This window comes from Rosa chinensis, chromosome 6 (genome assembly GCF_002994745.2).
Source record: "Rosa chinensis cultivar Old Blush chromosome 6, RchiOBHm-V2, whole genome shotgun sequence".
In the NCBI taxonomy this organism is placed as follows: domain Eukaryota; kingdom Viridiplantae; phylum Streptophyta; class Magnoliopsida; order Rosales; family Rosaceae; genus Rosa; species Rosa chinensis.
The window spans coordinates 40,261,777-40,281,767 of NC_037093.1; the positions used below are offsets into that span (position 1 = coordinate 40,261,777).

At 35.8% G+C, this 19,991-nt stretch overlaps 1 protein-coding gene and 2 long non-coding RNA genes across 3 annotated transcripts; 1 reads left to right on the plus strand and 2 right to left on the minus strand.

Annotated features, from left to right (window-relative positions):
• The first annotated feature begins 2,778 nt into the window (after nt 1–2,778).
• On the plus strand, nt 2,779–6,283 carry LOC112174663. Its single transcript, XR_002926116.2, has 3 exons — nt 2,779–3,002; nt 3,952–4,081; nt 5,182–6,283. It is a non-coding gene; the product is annotated as an uncharacterized LOC112174663 (long non-coding RNA).
• A 2,234-nt stretch (nt 6,284–8,517) lies between these two features.
• LOC112168792 lies at nt 8,518–12,607 on the minus strand. The gene is made up of 8 exons (XR_005802390.1): nt 12,555–12,607; nt 11,659–12,072; nt 11,010–11,494; nt 10,380–10,898; nt 10,246–10,309; nt 9,146–9,232; nt 8,969–9,053; nt 8,518–8,776 (listed from the first exon to the last, which is right to left on the minus strand). It is a non-coding gene; the product is annotated as an uncharacterized LOC112168792 (long non-coding RNA).
• Nucleotides 12,608–13,111: 504 nt separating this feature from the next.
• On the minus strand, nt 13,112–18,333 carry LOC112171326 (probable LRR receptor-like serine/threonine-protein kinase At3g47570). The gene is made up of 5 exons (XM_024308526.2): nt 17,699–18,333; nt 16,821–16,892; nt 16,339–16,698; nt 13,815–15,803; nt 13,112–13,731 (listed from the first exon to the last, which is right to left on the minus strand). Exons 1-5 carry the CDS (start codon nt 18,252–18,254, stop codon nt 13,340–13,342), a joined length of 3,369 nt encoding a protein of 1,122 aa, XP_024164294.1. The 5' UTR covers nt 18,255–18,333; the 3' UTR covers nt 13,112–13,339.
• Between the last annotated feature and the right edge of the window lie 1,658 nt (nt 18,334–19,991).

Sequence of the window (19,991 nt, forward strand, 5' to 3'; positions counted from 1 at the left end):
CTACAACTTTCGTGAAGGAAGTTTTTGGAGAATCTCAACATATAAAAAGTCAACCTTGAACCCCCCCTAAATCCACACTTTTCGAATAAATATTCGTCCGAAACACTTCCGCTCCATCCACGAGCCACGAAATTGTCCGATAATCACTAAATTAAATTCTGAAAAATCCTCGGAAAATAAATACGAATTTTCGGGGCATCACATGAGTGCTCTCCTTTGTCGATCAATCACATAGAATACTCTCCTTAGATGGCCATGTTTTCAGAAATTTAGCTCTCCATTTTGCCAAAAAAAAAAAAAAGACTCCTTTTTGGTTATAAGTACTACCTTTTTTTCCTTTTGACTGGATTAAGAATTGGGTAAAATGCTCATACGGAATGCACTTTTTGGTTCCTATGCATTTTCATAGAGTTTGGTGATACATTTACTATCCTTCTGTTGCATATTGTTCTTCTGTTAGATAAGCCAGAAGTGTGTGAATCTTATCAGAGATACAGCAAGTGTATGCAGAGATATCAGACTTGTTTTTCTATGCTTGAAATACCTTTGACAAATTCTAAAGTTGACATGGATTCAAAACCTATCTATGATGTTGTATACAATTCTGATTTTCATTTTGCTGTATGACAAACACAATTCAGTTGAATCTCTAGTACTGAGATTGCAACCATTAGATCATCAAGCTTAAGCTTTTATGGCAGGACCAAGAATGCTATCAAACTGGTATACAACATGTGCTTGAAGACACATACAATTAGTATGCCGTTCAGGCAAAATAAAAGACAGCAGCAACATCAAATTCCAGCATTCTCTAACTCTTCATTGTTCTAACAACAATAAGTAGGAATCGACAATGATCAACCATAGAAATTCCAAGATTTGCATATTCCTCAAAAATCTCTAGCATAATATATATTCAGACATCTTGTTATATGTGTAGTGATCGATTCCTCCCCATTGATGGGTTGCTGCATTGCACGTAGAGAATTAAACGTTTATTAGAAGTGCATTATCTTATTTGAGGGAACATGAGACCTAGTCAATTTAAGCAAATGAAAGGAACTCATAGGTGTAGGTCCAAGTTTTCATGGCACATTATGTTAAGCAGTACTTTTAAAACCATTGCCAAAATCAAATTGAAGTAGTGTGTTAAACAAGTAGAGGAGAGAGTATTGCATAGTTACCATTAGAACTGAGACTGTTGGTGATTTGGAAATAATATCGTCGGGGAACCTTCTCTCTTCTCCTCCGACACCATTTCCTAGCAAAGGACATTTGAAGATTTGAACTTCAGGAAGAGAGGTTATTAGCCTTTCAAATGGGAAAGACTGGAGCTTAGGGCATTGACATATTTTCAACCTTTCAAGAGAGCTGTCTCTAAACCCCTCGCCTTCCATGGTCTTAATATTCAAATTCGAGATGCCGAGTGAAGTGAGAGCACTAGGCAGTAGTGCCTCCTTCAGATATGAATCTATGTCGTCACATTTTCTGAAGTAGATTCTCAAGTTTATGAGAGAGGTCAGTCTGTGTGAACCCCATTGCATACGATTTGCAGTAAGCTTTTGGACTTTTTTGCAGGATTGAATGCCAAGAGATTGTAATTTAAAGGCAATCCCCCTGGAAATGATTCCAGCTCTGGACAATCAGTTATAGACAAGTGCTTAAGCGATGGGAGGCTGTGCAAGTCTTCTGGCAGTGATCTCAGGTTATTACATTTATGTATGTATGTGCCTTTCAACTTTGGTGCATGCAGTTCTCCATCTGGAAAAGATACCAAATTTGGGCAGTCAGAAATGTCCAAGCTAGTGAATGATAGAAGTTCCCACTACAGCAAAATTGGTCTTTTACGGCGAACATTTGAGGTGTGCCGTAAAAGACTGTCATTTATGGCGCACATCTCATGTGTGACGTCGGAATGTCTTTATTCGGATCATTCATAGCGTGTATCTGATGTGTGCTGTAAATTTAGTTATCTATTAATGGCGTGCACATCCGTAAATGAGTTATTTTACTAATCTTTTACAGTTTACTTTTCTAGCATGTCGTAAATGAGTTATAAAGTATTAAATTTTTTTTTTTATCGAAATATTACTTTTCCAACTTTTTTTAAAGTGTGGTTCTAATTGGACATCCAAATTTGATATTTAGACCTCCAACTTTTTTCAATTATTAATAGACTTTGTCAAGTTATATGAAAGGATAAATAAGGGCAAAGAGATAAAAATGAGAGAAAAAAAATAATAAATACTCTTCTTAACTTTCCAAATATAACATTCAATTAATTTTTTTTTTCCGGAATTTTGTTATATTGCCTATATAGTTTTATAATTTACTTAAAATAATTAAGTAAAAATAATAATTTTCATTTAATACAAAATTAAATTTAAAATATTCTGATTTAGAATTTCCTTAAACTAAATTTATTGAATATTATGATATAATTATTACTCAACCTTCCAACCCAAAACCCTTGAAGTCATTCTTTTAGTAAATTCAAAAGAATTCCAGCATAATCAAGATTGAGAACCAACGCTCTGATTAATTTTGGTGGAGGAGAGACTTACTCATAAGAGAACAATATCATGTGATTTTGATTTATTTTTTTTCTGGTGGTTGAAGATTCAGATAACAGATTGTTGTATCTCATATTTAAAGGTGTTTTGATAAAAATAAGGAGGTCTACTTTTAGCATTTCAAGTATTCTAAAAAGTAAATTAAATGTGTACTAAGTATAAGAGGTCCAAATAACAAATTTAGAAGTCTAACTAGAACCACTCTTTCAAATATTGTATCGAGGCAATGCCCAGGAAGAGAAGACAGAAAAGAAATCCCTCTCTCTCGACTTTGAGCTCAGGACCTGGTTTTTGAGCTACTCTCACTTCTGGCTCTCGATTTTGAGCCCACGCATTCGATTTTGAGCTCCTCTTCTCTCACTTCATCTTCAATTTTGAGATCAGAACCTCCTCTACTCTCAATTCCGGCTCTCGATTTTGCGTTAGCAGGTCAGTTACTCAATTCTCTCTGTGAATTTTTCGGATTTGAATGTGGAAATTGCTCGAATTTGAATTTTGAGCCCATATGGCTCGTTTACCGAGGAAGATCTCGCCGACCTTGTCGCCGGTGAAGGAAAGGACAGGGAGGGTGGCGGTTAGGGTTAGGGCTTAGGGGTTTGGGGAATTTGAATCTAGGGCATTGGGTCTGAGGGTTTGTGTGATAACTTTTCGGTTACAATATTCAATTCACCGAGGGGTTTGCTGATTGGTTTGAGGTGGTTCAAATCTTGGTGTTATTTGGATTAGAAAGAATATGTTTATAATCTGTGGACTCTTGCATTTTTGGTTTTGATGGGTTTGTACGAATTGAATATTGTTAACTTTGATTGTTTTGTACGAATTGCATTGGGAGGAATGGGAAATATATACCTGTACAGCTTAAAGAAGCATGAGCTCCTTCATTTCAATCTTTCTTAAAAGATATGTGTGATACTGTGGTTGTTTCTACTTTAGTGGTTTTTCTTTGGTGAAAATGAAATTGTATTTGCATCAGCTTAATGTAAACAGTCGAGTATGTTTACCTTGAACAACTCCACAATTTTCTCCGACTTAGACAAAATCTGTGGGAAGGTCTAAATTAGTGATTAGCTTCTTGGAGAGGTGCCGAATCTTTTCATTATGTTGTAAATCCTGTTTGCGACCATAAGTGTCTGAAAGTCTTTCAAACCCAATCTATAACCATAAGTTAGCATTATATGTACCTGTTTTAGAAGTATGATAAAAGTTTTCAATTACTGAACTTTATATCTACTGCGACCATAGTGACTGGATTTCAAACTATCAAAATTTAAGTGATAAAATTGCACTGGATTTGTTGTACTGTAGAATCAGTTTTTGATTGTATTGAGATACCCTTGTGATCTCTTATAGTGCTCATAACAGGACTACCTAAATGCAGGTTGAGGAATTGGCTTCTCTTGTCAAGGACAATCTTTTGTGCAAGCATCTTATTCTCTCAGTGGAAGAGGCTTCTTATTCTCTCAGTGGAAGAGGCTTTGGTGGACTTCCGTCAGAGTGATACCAAGCATGTAAGACAACTGCTGAATTTATTGCCATCATCCTTTTAAGCTAGCTGTTAGTTTAGACAGAAAGCTGTGCAATTCTTAACACTATATCACTTAGGAAGTTAGGAGTGTGCTGTGATAGTCAAGTGTCAACATCTGAGATTGGTTTGATGCGTCATTAACTGTAGAGCTCTCTACTATAAGAGAGTTTATTTTAGATTCGAAAGTCTTACAGTGTCTCTTATAGAAATACTCTTGCAGTGATTCTTTATATGTTATCTTCGAAATCTATTTCATCTAACTTGATCTAACTGAGCATGTTCTATAGGTGAATGGTTATCTTGCTTGTCTTTTCCATGTCTAATGTCCAACTTTCAGCCACACAACATTATTAACTAACAACATATTAAGATTACGTAGCCAAAAGTAATATGTTTATTGATAACTAAATATCTCTAAATCTGAGTTAAGGTCTATTGAAAAATCTTGTATCTCTCCCTCATGTCCGTTCGTATGAGAACTTATGTCAGTTCCTCATTGTTATGTGAAGGGTTAACTTTAGAAATCCTCGGTTTCAATTGCTCTGCAGCATCTACTTCAGCTTGTGGGTGTTAATGTTAATATATTTGCCTCTGCTGCTTGCAGTGATTTTGTTATCTGATGTGGAGTTTAAACTTTGTTCTAGAGAATCTCTTGAAACTTTTTTTTTTTTTTTAATCAGTCTGTGCTGAGAGTGTTAATAAGAAAAATTGTGCTGCACTGCTGCAGTTCCAGATTCAGAAGTAGGGTTCTGGCACGTTCTTAGTTGTGTCCAATCAACACATCTAGATTCAGAATTAGTAAGAGTGATACTCTCCTTTATTTAATATTTAGATAAGTAAGGGAGATTATTAGCTTATACTTTGATATTAGTTCAGAATTAGTAAGGCAAGTGCATTAGTGGGTGGTTTTGGTTGAGATTTTTATTTTTTTATGTTTCTGATTTTTCTGTGTTAGTTTTGGTAGCTAGCTTTTGATGGATAGCTTTGTTTTACTTTGTTAGTTTTAGAAACGAAGTCAAGTGCATTCAAGTGCTTCTACCATATATTGAAGTGCTGATGCTTTTGTCCATTTTGTGCAAACAGGAGCCAATCGGTACTACTACATGTGTTTGAATGATCTACTAGCTTTGGTGGTGGTGGTAACTTTGCTTTATGCTTAGATGGAGATCTGTCAGTTACTTTGCTTTTGCACTATTTTACTTTACTTTTGTGTTCACACTTGAGAATCTGCCAATTTAGTACTATGTCTACTGGAGAAGTAAGTTCAATCTTAAGAACAAGTCTACTATGTCTGCTGGATTTTCTGTTAATGTGGTCTTTTGGTTGATTAAGAAAGTTGAAGGAAAAATGAAACTGAATTTTGCCTCAGCTTATTATAATTAGTGTTTTGGTTTATGGGATTGTCATTTCATTGCTGGGTTCCTTGTACCATTTTGCCTCAGTTTAGGTTGCTGCTGCAACCCAATCTTGTTTTTGTTTTTGTTTTGTGTACTTATTGAATTTGTTTGATGAGGCTTTACGTCGATGTGCTTTCATTTTAGCAGAGAGATGGTTGTTCCTTAAACAAAATGGTGGCAGTATAGCTGAATTTCATCTTGTTTTCTTTTTTTGTGAAATATACTCTCTCTTATTGATAGATAGTATTGACTTTGTGTATGTCCAGACTTCAAAAAAAGGTGGCAAGAAAGGAAAAAAGCAAAAAAAGGGTATAGAGGCAGATGTTATTGCTATTAATAGGGAAGAAAGAAATCCAGGAATAAGAATGTCTGTGGTTGTTTGTCTTGTTATTATGCTTTGCATATATTGTTGCTCATTTAGAATATAGGAATGATGGTTGATCAGAACATCCTCATCAATAGCTTTATCAAACAAATTTAGTGTAAGGAACAAGTTTTTACTCCTACTAATGCTTGTCAATAGCTTTAAAGGGCCAACTTCACTAATGCTTGTCATTTCTTGTCTTTGCAGGCTCTATGATGTATGACTTCTTTATGGTAAATGGTTGGCATGTGGCATCATATCAAGCTATAATCAGCCCTTTCAAGTACTCATGTAATCAATCCGAATACAATTCTAATCTAGCTAGCATGTTCTATATTTGAAAACCAATTTAACTATACTATGATTTTGTAATATGAAGTTACTTAATTGATATAATTTACTACATGAATGCTTTTGTTTACTATGCTTGAATGAAAGGGTTTAATTGAAAGTATTGTCTATTAGAAGAGTGAATGAAGACATCTTTTAGGACACGCAAAAGGGTCTTTTAGGACACGCAAAATGGTCTTTTACGGCACTCAATCAAAGTTGTAAAACGTCTTTCACGGCGCGCAAAAGAGTGTTTTACGACGCGAAAAAAATGTTTTTTATGACGCACATTTTGTGTATTGGGGTCTAAATTCATTTGGTTCTTTGTATAGAACTGGAGTCTGACCCCGATGGCGAGTTCGTGTCCCTGGACTGGCTAGAGGGAATTGTTCGGAGTTTGCACGAAACCACGCCCTGTTATGTTATGGAACAATTGAATTAGAAATTTATCTTTGACGACATGGTCTTTTGCGACACACTTTTTTGTGCTGTAAAGTTGTCGTTTACGGCGCACATTGTGTGTTGTAAAAGACCAATTTTGCTGTAGTATTTAGGGTCTTGAGAAATAGCAAGGCATTCTAGACTATAGTGTACTGATGTCTGATTTTCAAGGAAACAAGCTTCTATTTGCCAGATTAAGATGGGATTCAGATTGCTAGATACTTCAAGGAAACTCCTTTTTCTGTCTTTGATTACACATCTAACAGAATAATAGAGACTACTGCAATTGACGATATCAGATTACAGAAACATTTAACAAGCGGTGTTTTCATGACTTTTGATATAGGCTGATAGGAAAGGTACAAGCAACAAAAGCTCTTTAGTCTCACATATGACTGACATAGCAAAACACACAATAATGGAGAGGATACAAAAAAAAAAAAAAAAAGGCGGTTTTACTGGCTCCTTTTCTTAAAGAAACTGCATACGCAATGCTTTAATGGCACGTTTACTTACTTGGAATGGAAAATAATCATAAATCGGAGACAAGTGGAATGGGAGAAGAAATGAATCGGTATTGATTCCGGAGGATTGATTCCTAAACCCATCTCCCCCCTTCGTAATCAAATTCCTGAGTATTCAGGAATCGATTCTTGATAAGGAGGTAAGACTTACACCCATTTCGATTCATTTATGTGTTAGTAAACACAGAAATTCTTTTACCTGGAATCATTTCGATTCCTTTATATGTTAGTAAACGCAGGAATGTTTTTACCCCGTAATCATTCCGTCCCATTCCAAGTAAGTAAACATGCCCCAAGTTTTTAACCTTGTTTTGTCATTCTCATCAAGATAATCTCAATGTCATTAGCATGTGTATTAGTTTAATCTATATGCAATATCTGTACCTTGATTTCAATCAAGATTTGATAGCAACAAAGGCATTAGATCATCAATATATGGTTTCATACTTTTCTTCTGGACTTTTGATAAGGCTGATGAGAAAATTACAGAGAACATAGCTTTTAAAGACGCCATGGTGGAACTAAAAGGCAAAGGAAAGAACCAAATATGTTTTGAACAGAGTATTTCCTATAACAAAAGCTAGATCCAACGCTTTGTGGAGACAGAGAGTGAGAGCTGACCTCCAAACAAAAAGGCAGCATCCTTCCGTTTTCATTTCCCTCTTATTCTGGATATCTGAAAAGTTTAAGTAACCCTCCACAGCTGTTATACAAACTGAAAATAAGTTCTGCTATCGTTTTAGATAGGTGAACTCAGGAAAATGTCTCTGCATTACATCAGTTTTGCATTATCATCGTTGTCAAGTGAGAAATAAACAGCAGAAGGGTGAACGTGTCCACCTCTTCCTTTTCCATGAATCAACCTTAAATTCTTGAAATTCTAGGAAAGAGAAAATTTTGAAGAATATAAACAAATAAAAATTGAAAATTCGAGGAAGGTCATTTGCTGTTTCTCAAGAAATGCAATTTGACGTCGGTGTTGATGGGCACTGTGGTCTTCATTCCTTGCATAGAAGTTGAAATTATCATATTTCAGTTTACAAGTCGATCCATTTGTTCAAAGAATTTGATTACAACTACAGGAGTCATGAATTTCTAATTTAATGGCTGACCAAATGAAACGAGATTGGGTGGGCTGCATATTTTATTTTGGAGTAATCCATTTTCTCACCTGCTAAGCATGTATTAAATGGACAAGATACAGCAGTAGTTCAATGACTCTACAATCAACAAACAGCCCACACCCCAATTTTACGTTTTAACAATGATTTAACATTGCAATGAACAGAGATTGGCTTATATAGTTCAACTTACCAACCAGCATGTGTTAAGATATATATAATTGAAAGTATTAAGCCTTTACAATCACTATCTAATCAAAATTGCTTGCAGACAGCGCTTATGTATTCTTTATATACATGATAGACTTGTATTTACATACTGTAAAAGGAAAGTCATCCATATAATGTAACAATAATAAGCCTCAGCTAAGGTGATGATACTAGCCACCACAGTAAAATGAGTTCCAAATGAAGCATTCACCATTGGCAAATACCAGGTGCCTCCATACAGCTTTGAGCAAGTACTTCCTCATACTTAGTAGAAGACACAAAACCTCATAACTGCATTACGCAAACATAAATCAAATGACTGACACTTTTTCTTTTTCTTTGGAGCCAAAGAGCACTGCGTTTATACTTTATATTATAAATCCACATTCATATTTATGGGTATAAGAGTACCCTGGAAGGGGTGTGTGTATGTGGGTGTGTCTGCGTGTCTATCAAAGAGAGAAAGAGAGACATTGTGCATACCTCTACTTCTTTAATATCAAAGTCTTCTGAGTTTGCAAGACATGGATTCCCATAGGTTTCTGAAACTGAACTTGATCCACTCAATCTTGCATAAAGATAAAACAACTGAAGAAATTTAGAAAATACAGTAAAGTAGATTAGGAAAAACTAAGGAACATGAAGAGGCAAGGTTCTCACAGATCACTGTTCAAATAGAGTGCAATGACCACCCCCCACCAATAGCTAAAACGTCAGTAGCGCACAATGTGATATAGCGGTTGGCACCTGCATTTACATTTCATAGTTCATTCCAAAATATATAGTAAAAGATATTCCATTTAGGTACCAAAAAAATATACAAAAAACTTTTGTACACTGGGTTGTTTCTAGAGACAGTTATTTCATAAATGACAAAAATATGCATATTTCAAATGCAAACATTCAAGTTAAGCTATCAATTAGTAATTTTTTTTAGACGCAACATAGTTGTGCAAGAGAAATTTGAATCATTAATTATATTGCACAATTTATGCCACAGTTTTAATGTTGCACCTACCCTTTGCTCGAATTTCCTTGCAACTATACTTCAAAGAAGGAAGGGGCTAACAGGTGCATTACAAAGGGATAATTTCAAGATAAAAATTGATAATCTAAGTTTATTCTACAAAACAAAAACAAAAAAGAGTTTATATACAGCTGTACTTTAGAAGTAGTATCTACGAGTTTATTTTTGCCAGCATCATGGAGTAATAGAAATGGTGTAGTTAAATATTTAGCGGTTACTTGTTACCAAGAATTATGCAACGACTCTTGTGCAGTATTTTGACAATTTTCAAACCCTTAGGTTTGAAGAAATAGTGCAGAAAGTGATCACATTATACAACCACTACATCAGCAAAAAGAGGTGGTGAAACAAAGATCTTATGATTACATTATATACAGCTCTATCGAAATCTAAAACATGAATATATTTTGTATTAAATACTCTTCTACAAACTTTGAAGGAGCACATCCTTTACTCAGCATAACCTTTAGTACTTACAGGATACAATAATATTTTCTCCTAATTCCAAATAATGTTTAGGTGGAAAACATACATTTTTAACACTTACAGTGGATGACATCTGTAGAACTTACTGCAAGCATAAGTAAGCAGAAGGTATGAGAATTGCTTTCACCATCTCGTACATATATGAAAACCATTTCAAGGCATGCAAAAAGCTTCCACCTAGGCAGTGACAAATTGATGATAAATCAGAAACTGTGTTCCCTAGGAAGCAAAAAGGATAAATTTGTACCTGTAGGGCCATATATAACAGGATGACCAGGTGTATTTGTGAAAAGAAATGTGTCATTTGTTCCCTGTTCAAAACACCAGCGTGAATACATTTGTAAAAGGAAATAATTGCTAGATGGACTCATAAGGATGTACTTGCTTCAGCAGGACTTGATACTTGTTGTCTCGACATCTGAACTTTACTCTTATCTCCCGACTCTGATGATGATAAAAGTGAGTAGAAAAATGCAGTAAATGAACAAGTGTCAGGCCCATCAACTGGATTAGCCGGACTCTCTTCACTTATTGTTCCATTTTGACTTCCTTTGGACCCATCCACATCTTCCTGCTAACACAAGAATTATATAGTGAGAGACTCCATTCTAATAAGAGTTCTACAGAGTCCAAACAAAACTACTTCATCTATACAGCAATGCAAACTCAGTGTCATGTTTTACAATAAGTAACAAAATGCCTCCAACATTTTTCTTAAACTGAGTGACAAATAAAGCCGATCATTGTGTCACAATTATAAGCTGCATGTACTCAACTTTCCATGGGCAAAGATTCCATCCAAAATCCATGACAACTAGCATTGAATTCCAGTCCTGTTTCCAAACAAAATGAAGAACTGGGTTTTGCACCCACAACTCCAGAACCTAGAAAAGCCCTTATCTTTGGCACATCAGAGAATTGAGTTTAGGCACCCAATAAAAGAACCACCAAACACACCATAAAGTAAAATCCCAGAAAGCTTTCTGAGTAAAAAAAAGATAGAGAGCTTACAGGAGGAGTAAGTGTGGTCTTTCCGATCCCACCTTCTCTCAAACCCAACACATCTCTTTCACTTAGAGTAAGTTCTAATCTATCAAGAATCTCCAATATTAGTTGGGTTCAAGAGTCTTGTCAAGTTCATCGAAGGAAATTGTGAAGCAGCGAGTCGATTTCCAGCAAGTCGTCTGCAACATAGAAAGCATCTCCGAGCTCATCAAGCCACTCCCTCACTGCTGGGTTTCTGATTTGTTTCTCCTCCCCATCATCAAGAAGAAGAAGAGGGAGAAATTTTGTGGTTCAAAACTTGTTTGTTTGATACTTTTAAGGGTGAACAGAACCACTGAAACTCCAACCCAGATGCGCCGGAGAGAGCTGTAGTCAGTCTTGGGCTAGTCCACAAAGTCTAGCCCATCAGTTTTAGTCTGAAGTGTGGAAGTTCGATGAAACTCACCCTTTCATTCTCTCTTTCAGGATGAACTCCACAACATCTCCCGTATCTGAATTGTCCTTGCAATTGCCAACATGGAATGGAAACAGAAGCAGACTGATCAAGAGCTATAATATGGTTTTTTAATCAAAGAGATACATGTCTTCATGGTGTATACTTATGCATGATCAAGAAGTAGAACTTCGAAACTACAGATCAATGCATGCTATTTACATGGAAATGTGGTAGGCAGCAGCAGTTGCTTCCATCTCATTGGCATTCTCCTTGCTATTTTGTTCACCTCAGTATAGGAGAAGGTGGACAGCCATGCGGAACTGAGAAACCGCACCCACCAATACCTCAATCTCAATCAGCAAAACGTCAAAAGACACAGAAAAGAGGTAAATATATTGGTCTAGTCTTACATGTATGGTATCAGGAAGCAATAATAGACAAACGATAAACCAGTTTTGCAAACAAGATGAAAAAAGCCAGATTAACATACCAGAAGTGAAACATCAATTTCAGACGTGCATTTAATAGGGTTTGATGAATTGCGAAGCCAGCGAACATACCAGAGTAGCATATTGAGGTTGATGATGCCTGCTGTACATAGCCATTGCATTTGCAACATGAAGGTTTCACCAGCTGTTATGACCAACAATTGAAAGACTCGAACTTGGATAGCAATTGAGAAATAACTACGGTACCAGATTAAAAAACAACACTGGAAGAACCTATCGAAATTTGAATGACTTAATATTAAGGATATGGAATTAAAGAAATTTAGCAAAAGTTAACTTATGGTGAAACAGGGTAGTAGGAAATACGGGTAAGAGAGAAAATAGCTAATTGCACGATAGATTCAATCTGGACTCTGGACCAATGTAAAAGTACACAAAAGGAAAAGAAAACTGAGCAACCTAGTCCAACAGCAATAGATAGTGATTCAAATTTCAGAAATGGGATTATCTTATAAAACAAGGACAAAGAAGATGGAAGCTTAATTAGCTAGGCTGGGGACTCAATTCAAGCAAGCAACTAGAAACAATTCAAAGGCACAGGCATGTAAGCACTTCTAATTTTACTACTGGAATTAAATTTAGAAGCACAGGCAGTAAAACAAGTACCATTAGAAGAGCTAAGACGCTTTAGTAGTATGAATAATGAATCACTGGCCAATCTTCCCCTTGCCCTTTCTGGTATTGTTGGTCTAGCAAAGGATATACGCAAGCTTTACAACTGGCACGCACTAGAGCTTCGAGCAATGAATCAGTGTCAGCTTTTTAAGAGACAATAGGTGTCATACAAGGAAATGAGACTACTTCTCACACTCAATGAAGCCGACTATCAAGCATCTCTGATAATTGAGGCTTTCTAGACCACACTTCATTTGATTTGTAATCAGTCTTTTGCAAGATAGAATGCCAACCAATATTAAATTTGAGGCAATCCCGCTTCCGGAATGACTCCAATTCTAAACAATCTTTTGTAGGTATGATTTGGAGAGATGAGAGAAGGGTGTGCATCTGCTCTTGAAGTGACCTCAGTTTTGCACATCTAGCAGTCCTCCACCAGGAAAGAAACAATCAAAATTAGTGCATCCAAAATATTCTGAAACTTCAAAGGATTCAAGTTTAGGTATAGATACTGTACCATGATGGGTAAGTTGAGAACTTAGAAGAATTTGAGAAAATACTAGTGCTTTGCTTTATTTACGCAGCTAGGCCCAACACGGAAAAACACATAAACTACAAAAGTGGAAGGAGCTAGCTCGAAGTTATTTTTGAATACATATTAGGAGAGCCAATTACCAACCAAACATGAGTCAGGACTCAGAACCACACTATAGTACAATTACATAATTACGTACTAAATCAAATAACATGAGTCAGAACTCAAACACATTAAAGGGTTACGAAACAGGACGACGGTTCGACACCAAACCTCCTGCAACAGCGTCCTTTGTAAACTTGATCTTGATTCTTTTAAGCGTGGCTACAGCATCTTGCATGTTTATCCTTTCTTCCGGTGATTCTGCTGAACAAGCAACAGCTAATCTCATAATGGATGATAAGCACTCCCTCTTGCTCATGAAGTCATGATCCTCATTTGTTCCAAGTAAAGTAGCATCCACAACTTCAACTATCGCATCTGCAACTAGAAAATTTGCAACCCATTGACTTAATCTCATGTCCTTAACGAAGATCTCATCCGTTGGTTTCCTTCTTGTGAATGTTTCCATCACTACAATACCAAAACTATACACATCCCCTCTTTTGGTCACTATTCCTTCCATTCCATACTCTGCATATATAAAATTGATATAAAAACAACAATACTTTTACAATTAAGGACAACATACATAATTGAAAGATAAAGTACAACACCTGGAGCAATATACCCAATTGTAGCTAGGGTCATGGTTTGAGTCATAGAATCTCCTTCACCCAAGAGTCTCGCAATACCAAAATCAGCAACATGTGCAACCATATCATCATCTAGTAGGATGTTGCTCGGCTTCAAATCACAATGGACAATAGCTACTTCATAACCATGATGAAGGTACTCCAATGCTGATGCAACATCTATCATTATATCCAACCTCTGCATTATGTTCAAAGAAGAATTCTGAGAATACAACCACTTCTCAAGGCTCCCATTAGGCATGTAATTCAACACAAGACCTTTGAAATCAATTTGGCTGCAGCAACTGATGACTTTGACAAGATTTCGGTGACGAACATTGCTTAGCACTTTACATTCAACCTCAAAACTTGTAAATGCCCCTTCTAACTCCAAATTGAAAACCTTTATCGCAACGTCTATCCCATCTGACAATGTTCCTTTATATACTGAGCCAAAACCCCCAGTACCAAGTAAGTTGCTTTCATTGAATCCATTTGTTGCACTTTGGAGCTCTTGGTACGAAACTCGTCTCCATAAAACTTGAGGGGTCAAGATAGTATGTGCTGCAGCATTCGCATTCTTTTTTCTGCGGAACATCAAAATCCAAAATATGGAAGTAGCTAGAAGCATTGCTGACAAGATCCCGGGAATAGCATATTTCCAGATAAATATACTAGTTTTTGTTTTGCATGGTGGAAGTTGAAAATGGGATGCACCACAGAGTCCACGGTTTGAAACAAATGATTCAGCAGGGAAGTTTTTGAATGGACCGCCGGTTGGAATTTCTCCTTGGAGTATGTTGAAAGATAGATTCAGATACTTGAGATATGAGAGTGCTTCAAGAGACTTTGGAATCACTCCAGAGAGACTGTTCTGAGATAAATCCAATAGTTCTAAGCTTGAACATGTAGCAAAGGAACTAGGAATAGGGCCTTCTAGATTATTATGTGCTAAGGAGAGATTGACCAAATTCAATAAACTCCCAATGCTGCTTGGTATACTACCAGATAATTGGTTGTATGATACATCTATGTTTATAGCAACTTTCAAATTACCAACACCACTTGATAGAGGTCCGATTACAGAATTGAATGACAAGTCTATTTCCAAGATATTTGTAAGTCCCCACAAGGTAGATGGTATTGTGGAATTCAATAAATTGGACCATAAGGATAGATCTCTTAGAGATGCTGTTAGATTACCCAAGCAGGAAGGCACAGAACCAGAGAGTTGATTCCCACCCAAAATCAAATCACTCAAGTGTTCTAGTTGACAAAGTTCATCCGGAATGTATCCTTGCAATGTGTTATCATAAATATACAAACCTTGAAGATTATGTAGTCTTCCCATTGAGATTGGAATTGGCCCACTCAATTGATTCTCATCGAGGGATAACTTTATCAAGCTACTCAAATTCCCTATATCACTGGGGATGTTACCTCTCAAGCTGCATTTTGCTAAATAAAGATATTCAAGTGATGTAGAGAAATTACTGAAGGAAATTGGAAGCATGGAATGTAATGGATTGCTTTCCAAGGCTAAAAACCTCAAATTTCTAAGATTTGCTAGACAAGACAAAATATTAACTTCTGGAGTAGAGGTATCAATGGTCAAATTAATTCCAACCAATTCGAGAAATTCAAGGTTTGTCAAGAGGCACAGAGTGCTTGGAATAAATCCAGAAAAAGAGTTAGCTCCCAGGCTTAGATGCCGAAGCTCAGAAGCATTGGAGATGGATTTGGGGATTACTCCACTGAGGTGATTCGCTCCTACTGATAACGCTTCTAGGTTTGGAAGCGTAAGGCCTATGATTGCTGGGAGGCTACCTGAAAGCTGATTGAAGCAGAGATCTAATAATGTTATTGTGGACATATTGAAGATTGAGGATGGGATATGGCCATTTAGATTATTCTCACTGAGCAACAACTTCTCTAAATTTGGAAGATAACCAAACTCATATGGTACAGTACCTGCAATAATTAATTGTCATTATTAAATACTCGTATAAGAAGATTTTTATGAAGGATAGAGTAAATTTCTTATTCTTTTTAGAAAAAAAAAATTGGTAGTCGATCAATTGTACTCTTTTGATACTCTTTTTTACTTGCTTTGATCAAGCAGGATTTTTAATGAGGTCATCTTAACCTCAATATTAATGAAATCTCTATTTCGATAAAAAATAAAACAAAAAGTTGTGGAAGGTTTTTTTTCCTTTTCTTTTCCTAAACATGGGAAAGTGAGGGGAGAGATAAAATAAAGAGAAAAGGATAGTGGGAGAAAAATTATCAAAAATTTTAGCAAATTATATTCAGATTTGTCTAACGTAAAAAGAGTAATATAGGAATGCATTAGACTAATGTAAAACAGGTATAAATTTGTTAGAATAATATAATATGATTATCAAAATATAAATGACCACATCATCTTTTGGATTGATAATTCTATGAACCGGTTTATAAAAATATATAATGGTAATTAAATATATGCAATTGAGATTATGAATACCTGTTAAGTTGTTGGTGTCAAGCCAAATCATCTTTATTTGGGTTAAGTTCCCAATATATTTGGGTATTCTTCCACTGAACTTGTTAGACCCCAAATCTAATAAAAGAAGTTGTTTGCATTGCCATAACTTGGATGGAAGTGGACCATCAAACTGATTGTAAACCAAACTTAAGTATTGAATATTTGGAAGATGTTGACATATATTGTCGGGAATTCTACCATTCAAGTTGTTTCCATAGAAACTTGCCGTAGTCAAAGATGAGATATTGAAGACACCCATAGGAATAGGCCCTTTTAAGGCATTATTTTGCACAAGCAACTTTTCCAGCTGATTCAAGGTGCCGATCTCATTTGGAATATCTGAAAAATCAACACACTCTAACTTATACTAGATATATGATATACTCTATAATATTTCACCAAAAAAAAAAAAAATCATGTATGGGGCATATTTAAATAAACAAATCCGATGGAAGTCATACCTTGAAAATTATTATAATCAAGGTTGACCACCTTCAACGTTGTTAGGTTCCTGATTTGCCTGGGGATTCTACCTGTTAATAATTATTAATTAGATATTTGCTTACCTAGATTGCTGTGAAACATATATAATTGAGAAAACTTAAAATCATTCCCACACATTGATTACTTGGGAGTAAATCATGATATATAGGAACAAAATAAAATGATTATTGCATATATGTCAAGTAGTTCCAGTTAACATCAATTGTCTTTATCTGGGTTAAGTGGCCAATATAGATGAGTATGAGAATTGTTATGTGATAATTGTAATAACAGTTTACATTGCAACCATTTGGATAGAAGTGGACCGTCAAGTTGGTTATAAGAATAATCCAACTTTTGAATGCTCGAAATATTGACATATAGTGTTTAAAGGTCTTCCCGTCAAGCTGTTTTCATGTAGACTCAAATATAATCAAAGAAGACATTTTGAAGACAACCATAGGAATTCATATGCCTTTTTAAGGCAATAAAGTTCACTAACAACTTCTCCAATTGATCTAAAGTGCCAATCTCATTTTGTATTTCTTAAAACTTAACAATTATATATAATAGTTGATCATCTGCACACAAGATGTCTGATTGAAGTTTCAAGTGTAGGGCATATGCACAACTATTATCTATTTAACTAATTCAACCAAACCGATTTGTAATATACCTATAAAATTGTTAGCATCAAGGTATATCTCCTACAACGTTGTTAGATTTCCAATTTCTATTGCTATGCAATAATCATTAATTAGAAATAAGCATATCTTATATCTTAACATGCTAGCTATGGTGTTAATAGATTAGGGTTTTAGATAATTTGTTGGTAGGTACATTAGTTTGTACGTACCTGAGAGTTGGTTATAACGCAGATTAAATATTTGCAGAGCAGATAAGTTGAAGATGGTAGCTGGTATAGAACCTACAAATTGATTACCAAACAACCTGAATCCTTGAAGTTTGTACAAGGACCCAAACCATGACGGTATCACTCCCATAAACTTGTTGTTTCCCAAGTTAATAAACTTCAACCGGCACAGGTGAGCTAATTCTTGAGGCAAGGTACCCTGGAAACTATTATTTTGGATGTCCAGATCAACAAGCAATGATAAGTTGCCTAGCTCAGGAGGAATGGTGCCTACGAGACCAAAGTAAGAGATGTTCAACTCTGTGACTCGATGATTGTGTGCACCACAAATGACGCCAACCCAGTTGCAAACAGGGGTGATGGTTGACCAATTGGTGAAGATAATGTTTTGAGGGTCACTGGTGATACGGGCTTTGAGAGCAAGAAGAGCAGAGCCGTCGGTGGTGATGTTAAGTTTGGTTTGTGTCGTTATAGTTAAGCACCTGGCCGCCGTACAACAGATCAAGTATACCAGGAAGAACCAAGTAACTCTCTCCATTGTGTGAATAATGGATATGCAAAGTGGGTGGAATTGTTAACTAAGACTGAGAAGAGTTTTTTTCGACAAATAAGACTGAGAAGAGTTGCAAGAGGAACTGGTTGGAGATAATTTAATACACACAAACACTAGCAATTAAAAGAGGTTAGTTGTCTGCCATTACTAGTGGATGCAATAATCAATCCAATAGAAGCTTCATAGTGGGATTAGTGGCTAGACGCCATCACTAGTGGATGCAATAATCAATCCAATAGAAGCTTCATAGTGGGATTAGTGGCTAGACTTCATTTGTGGTGAGAGTGATGGAAATGCAGGAAAGATAAGCTCAAAGACTTGATTAGTTATAGATAAAAGTGGACGGGATCATCTATCCAATAGAAGGTTCATAATGGCTAGACTTCGTTGGAGAATGTAATGGAATTGACAAGCTCAAAGATTTGAACAACAAATGGAACTAGTTAAGTAGGACTTTAGTGCTTTCCTTTGTTGATTGCACTAAAAAAAAAACTGAGCTTCAACCACGATTAGAATTCGTGTGTATTGATCCCAATAGCACACCTTTTCGTGTTCCACTTATAACACATCAAGTTTACCCTTAGAATAGTTTGTTGGAATGCCTGATCCACGTCACCACATGTTCATTATGCATATAGTTGACAAGAAGATGAACCCACAATGTTCTGTAGATAACAAAAACTACATAAGTCAAGCAATATAGACGTAGACATGCAATAGAAACTACATATAAGTACTCCAAGTAAAAATCTATATATTATCAAACGTTGTGAAAAAACATAGAATGATAAATTATTGTACCCAACTAGTTTGGAGTACATTTCTGTTGCGTAACTTTGCTTCAAGATGATAGAGGCTTATTCACCAATTTGATAGCCATATACATTGATCCATTAGACTTGCTCAACTTTGACAACTAAAATAACAAGAAATTAATGCCTATTTTGTAAATGGCAAAGGTCCTCACCGATCTGCTGTATAGTTTGAATCTTCGAAAATTATTCTGGTACTATCTTGTCCTAGTGTGACTTGGAGTATCCACGGACAAACTATTTGGTCCTTTCCGAGGCATGTTGAGGATGTCATAATTGAAGCTGTCAAAAATAGCCAAACAATAATTACAAAACAATAGCATGCAATTCAAAACAATTCCTTACGGAAGTGGAGCAAACTTGACTGCCAACATCAATAAGTTTCAATTAATGTTTAGAAATTATGGTAGAAATCCTTTAATTGCTGCTTGTAGGAATCTTGGTTCTACTAACATTTTAGTTGCAAAAGCTACTGCTTTGAGGGAAGGTCTTCGTACAACTTTTCTTCAAACAGTCTCTCATTTCATTGTAGACTTCTCGTTGATAGAATATTGGGTAGAACGTCTACTCCCTAGCAAATTCCCATCCTGATTAGACATATCAAGCGATTGGCTTCTCAACTCTATTATATAATTGTTAGACATATCTTCAAAGAAGCTAATTTTGTAGCTGACCAACTAACTGACATCTTTAGCTAATGAACATTAGAATCCTAAGGTCTGGTTTTCTTGCTTACCCATTTCAGTGTCCCCAACATTCCATTTGGATCAACTGGAAGGGGTTGTTATTGTGGTTATTCCTTATAACTTTTTTCTGTCAAAAAATAAAAAAATTAATGTCTAAGTGTGGGGGTATTTGATGTGCTCATATTATCCTATATTCCTATGCCTTTTAATCTTGGTTTTTATGT

What these genes read in the sequence shown, in the direction of transcription:
- LOC112171326 (XM_024308526.2), bottom strand. Translation starts at nt 18,254, where the DNA reads ATGGAGAGAGTTACTTGGTTCTTCCTGGTATACTTGATCTGTTGTACG. An exon ending in TGATTATAATAATTTTCAAG is followed by an intron (nt 16,699 to 16,820) that starts GTATGACTTCCA and finishes TTGATTTTTCAG; the next exon opens with ATATTCCAAATGAGATCGGC. An exon ending in TGACACCAACAACTTAACAG is followed by an intron (nt 15,804 to 16,338) that starts GTATTCATAATC and finishes TAATTATTGCAG; the next exon opens with GTACTGTACCATATGAGTTT.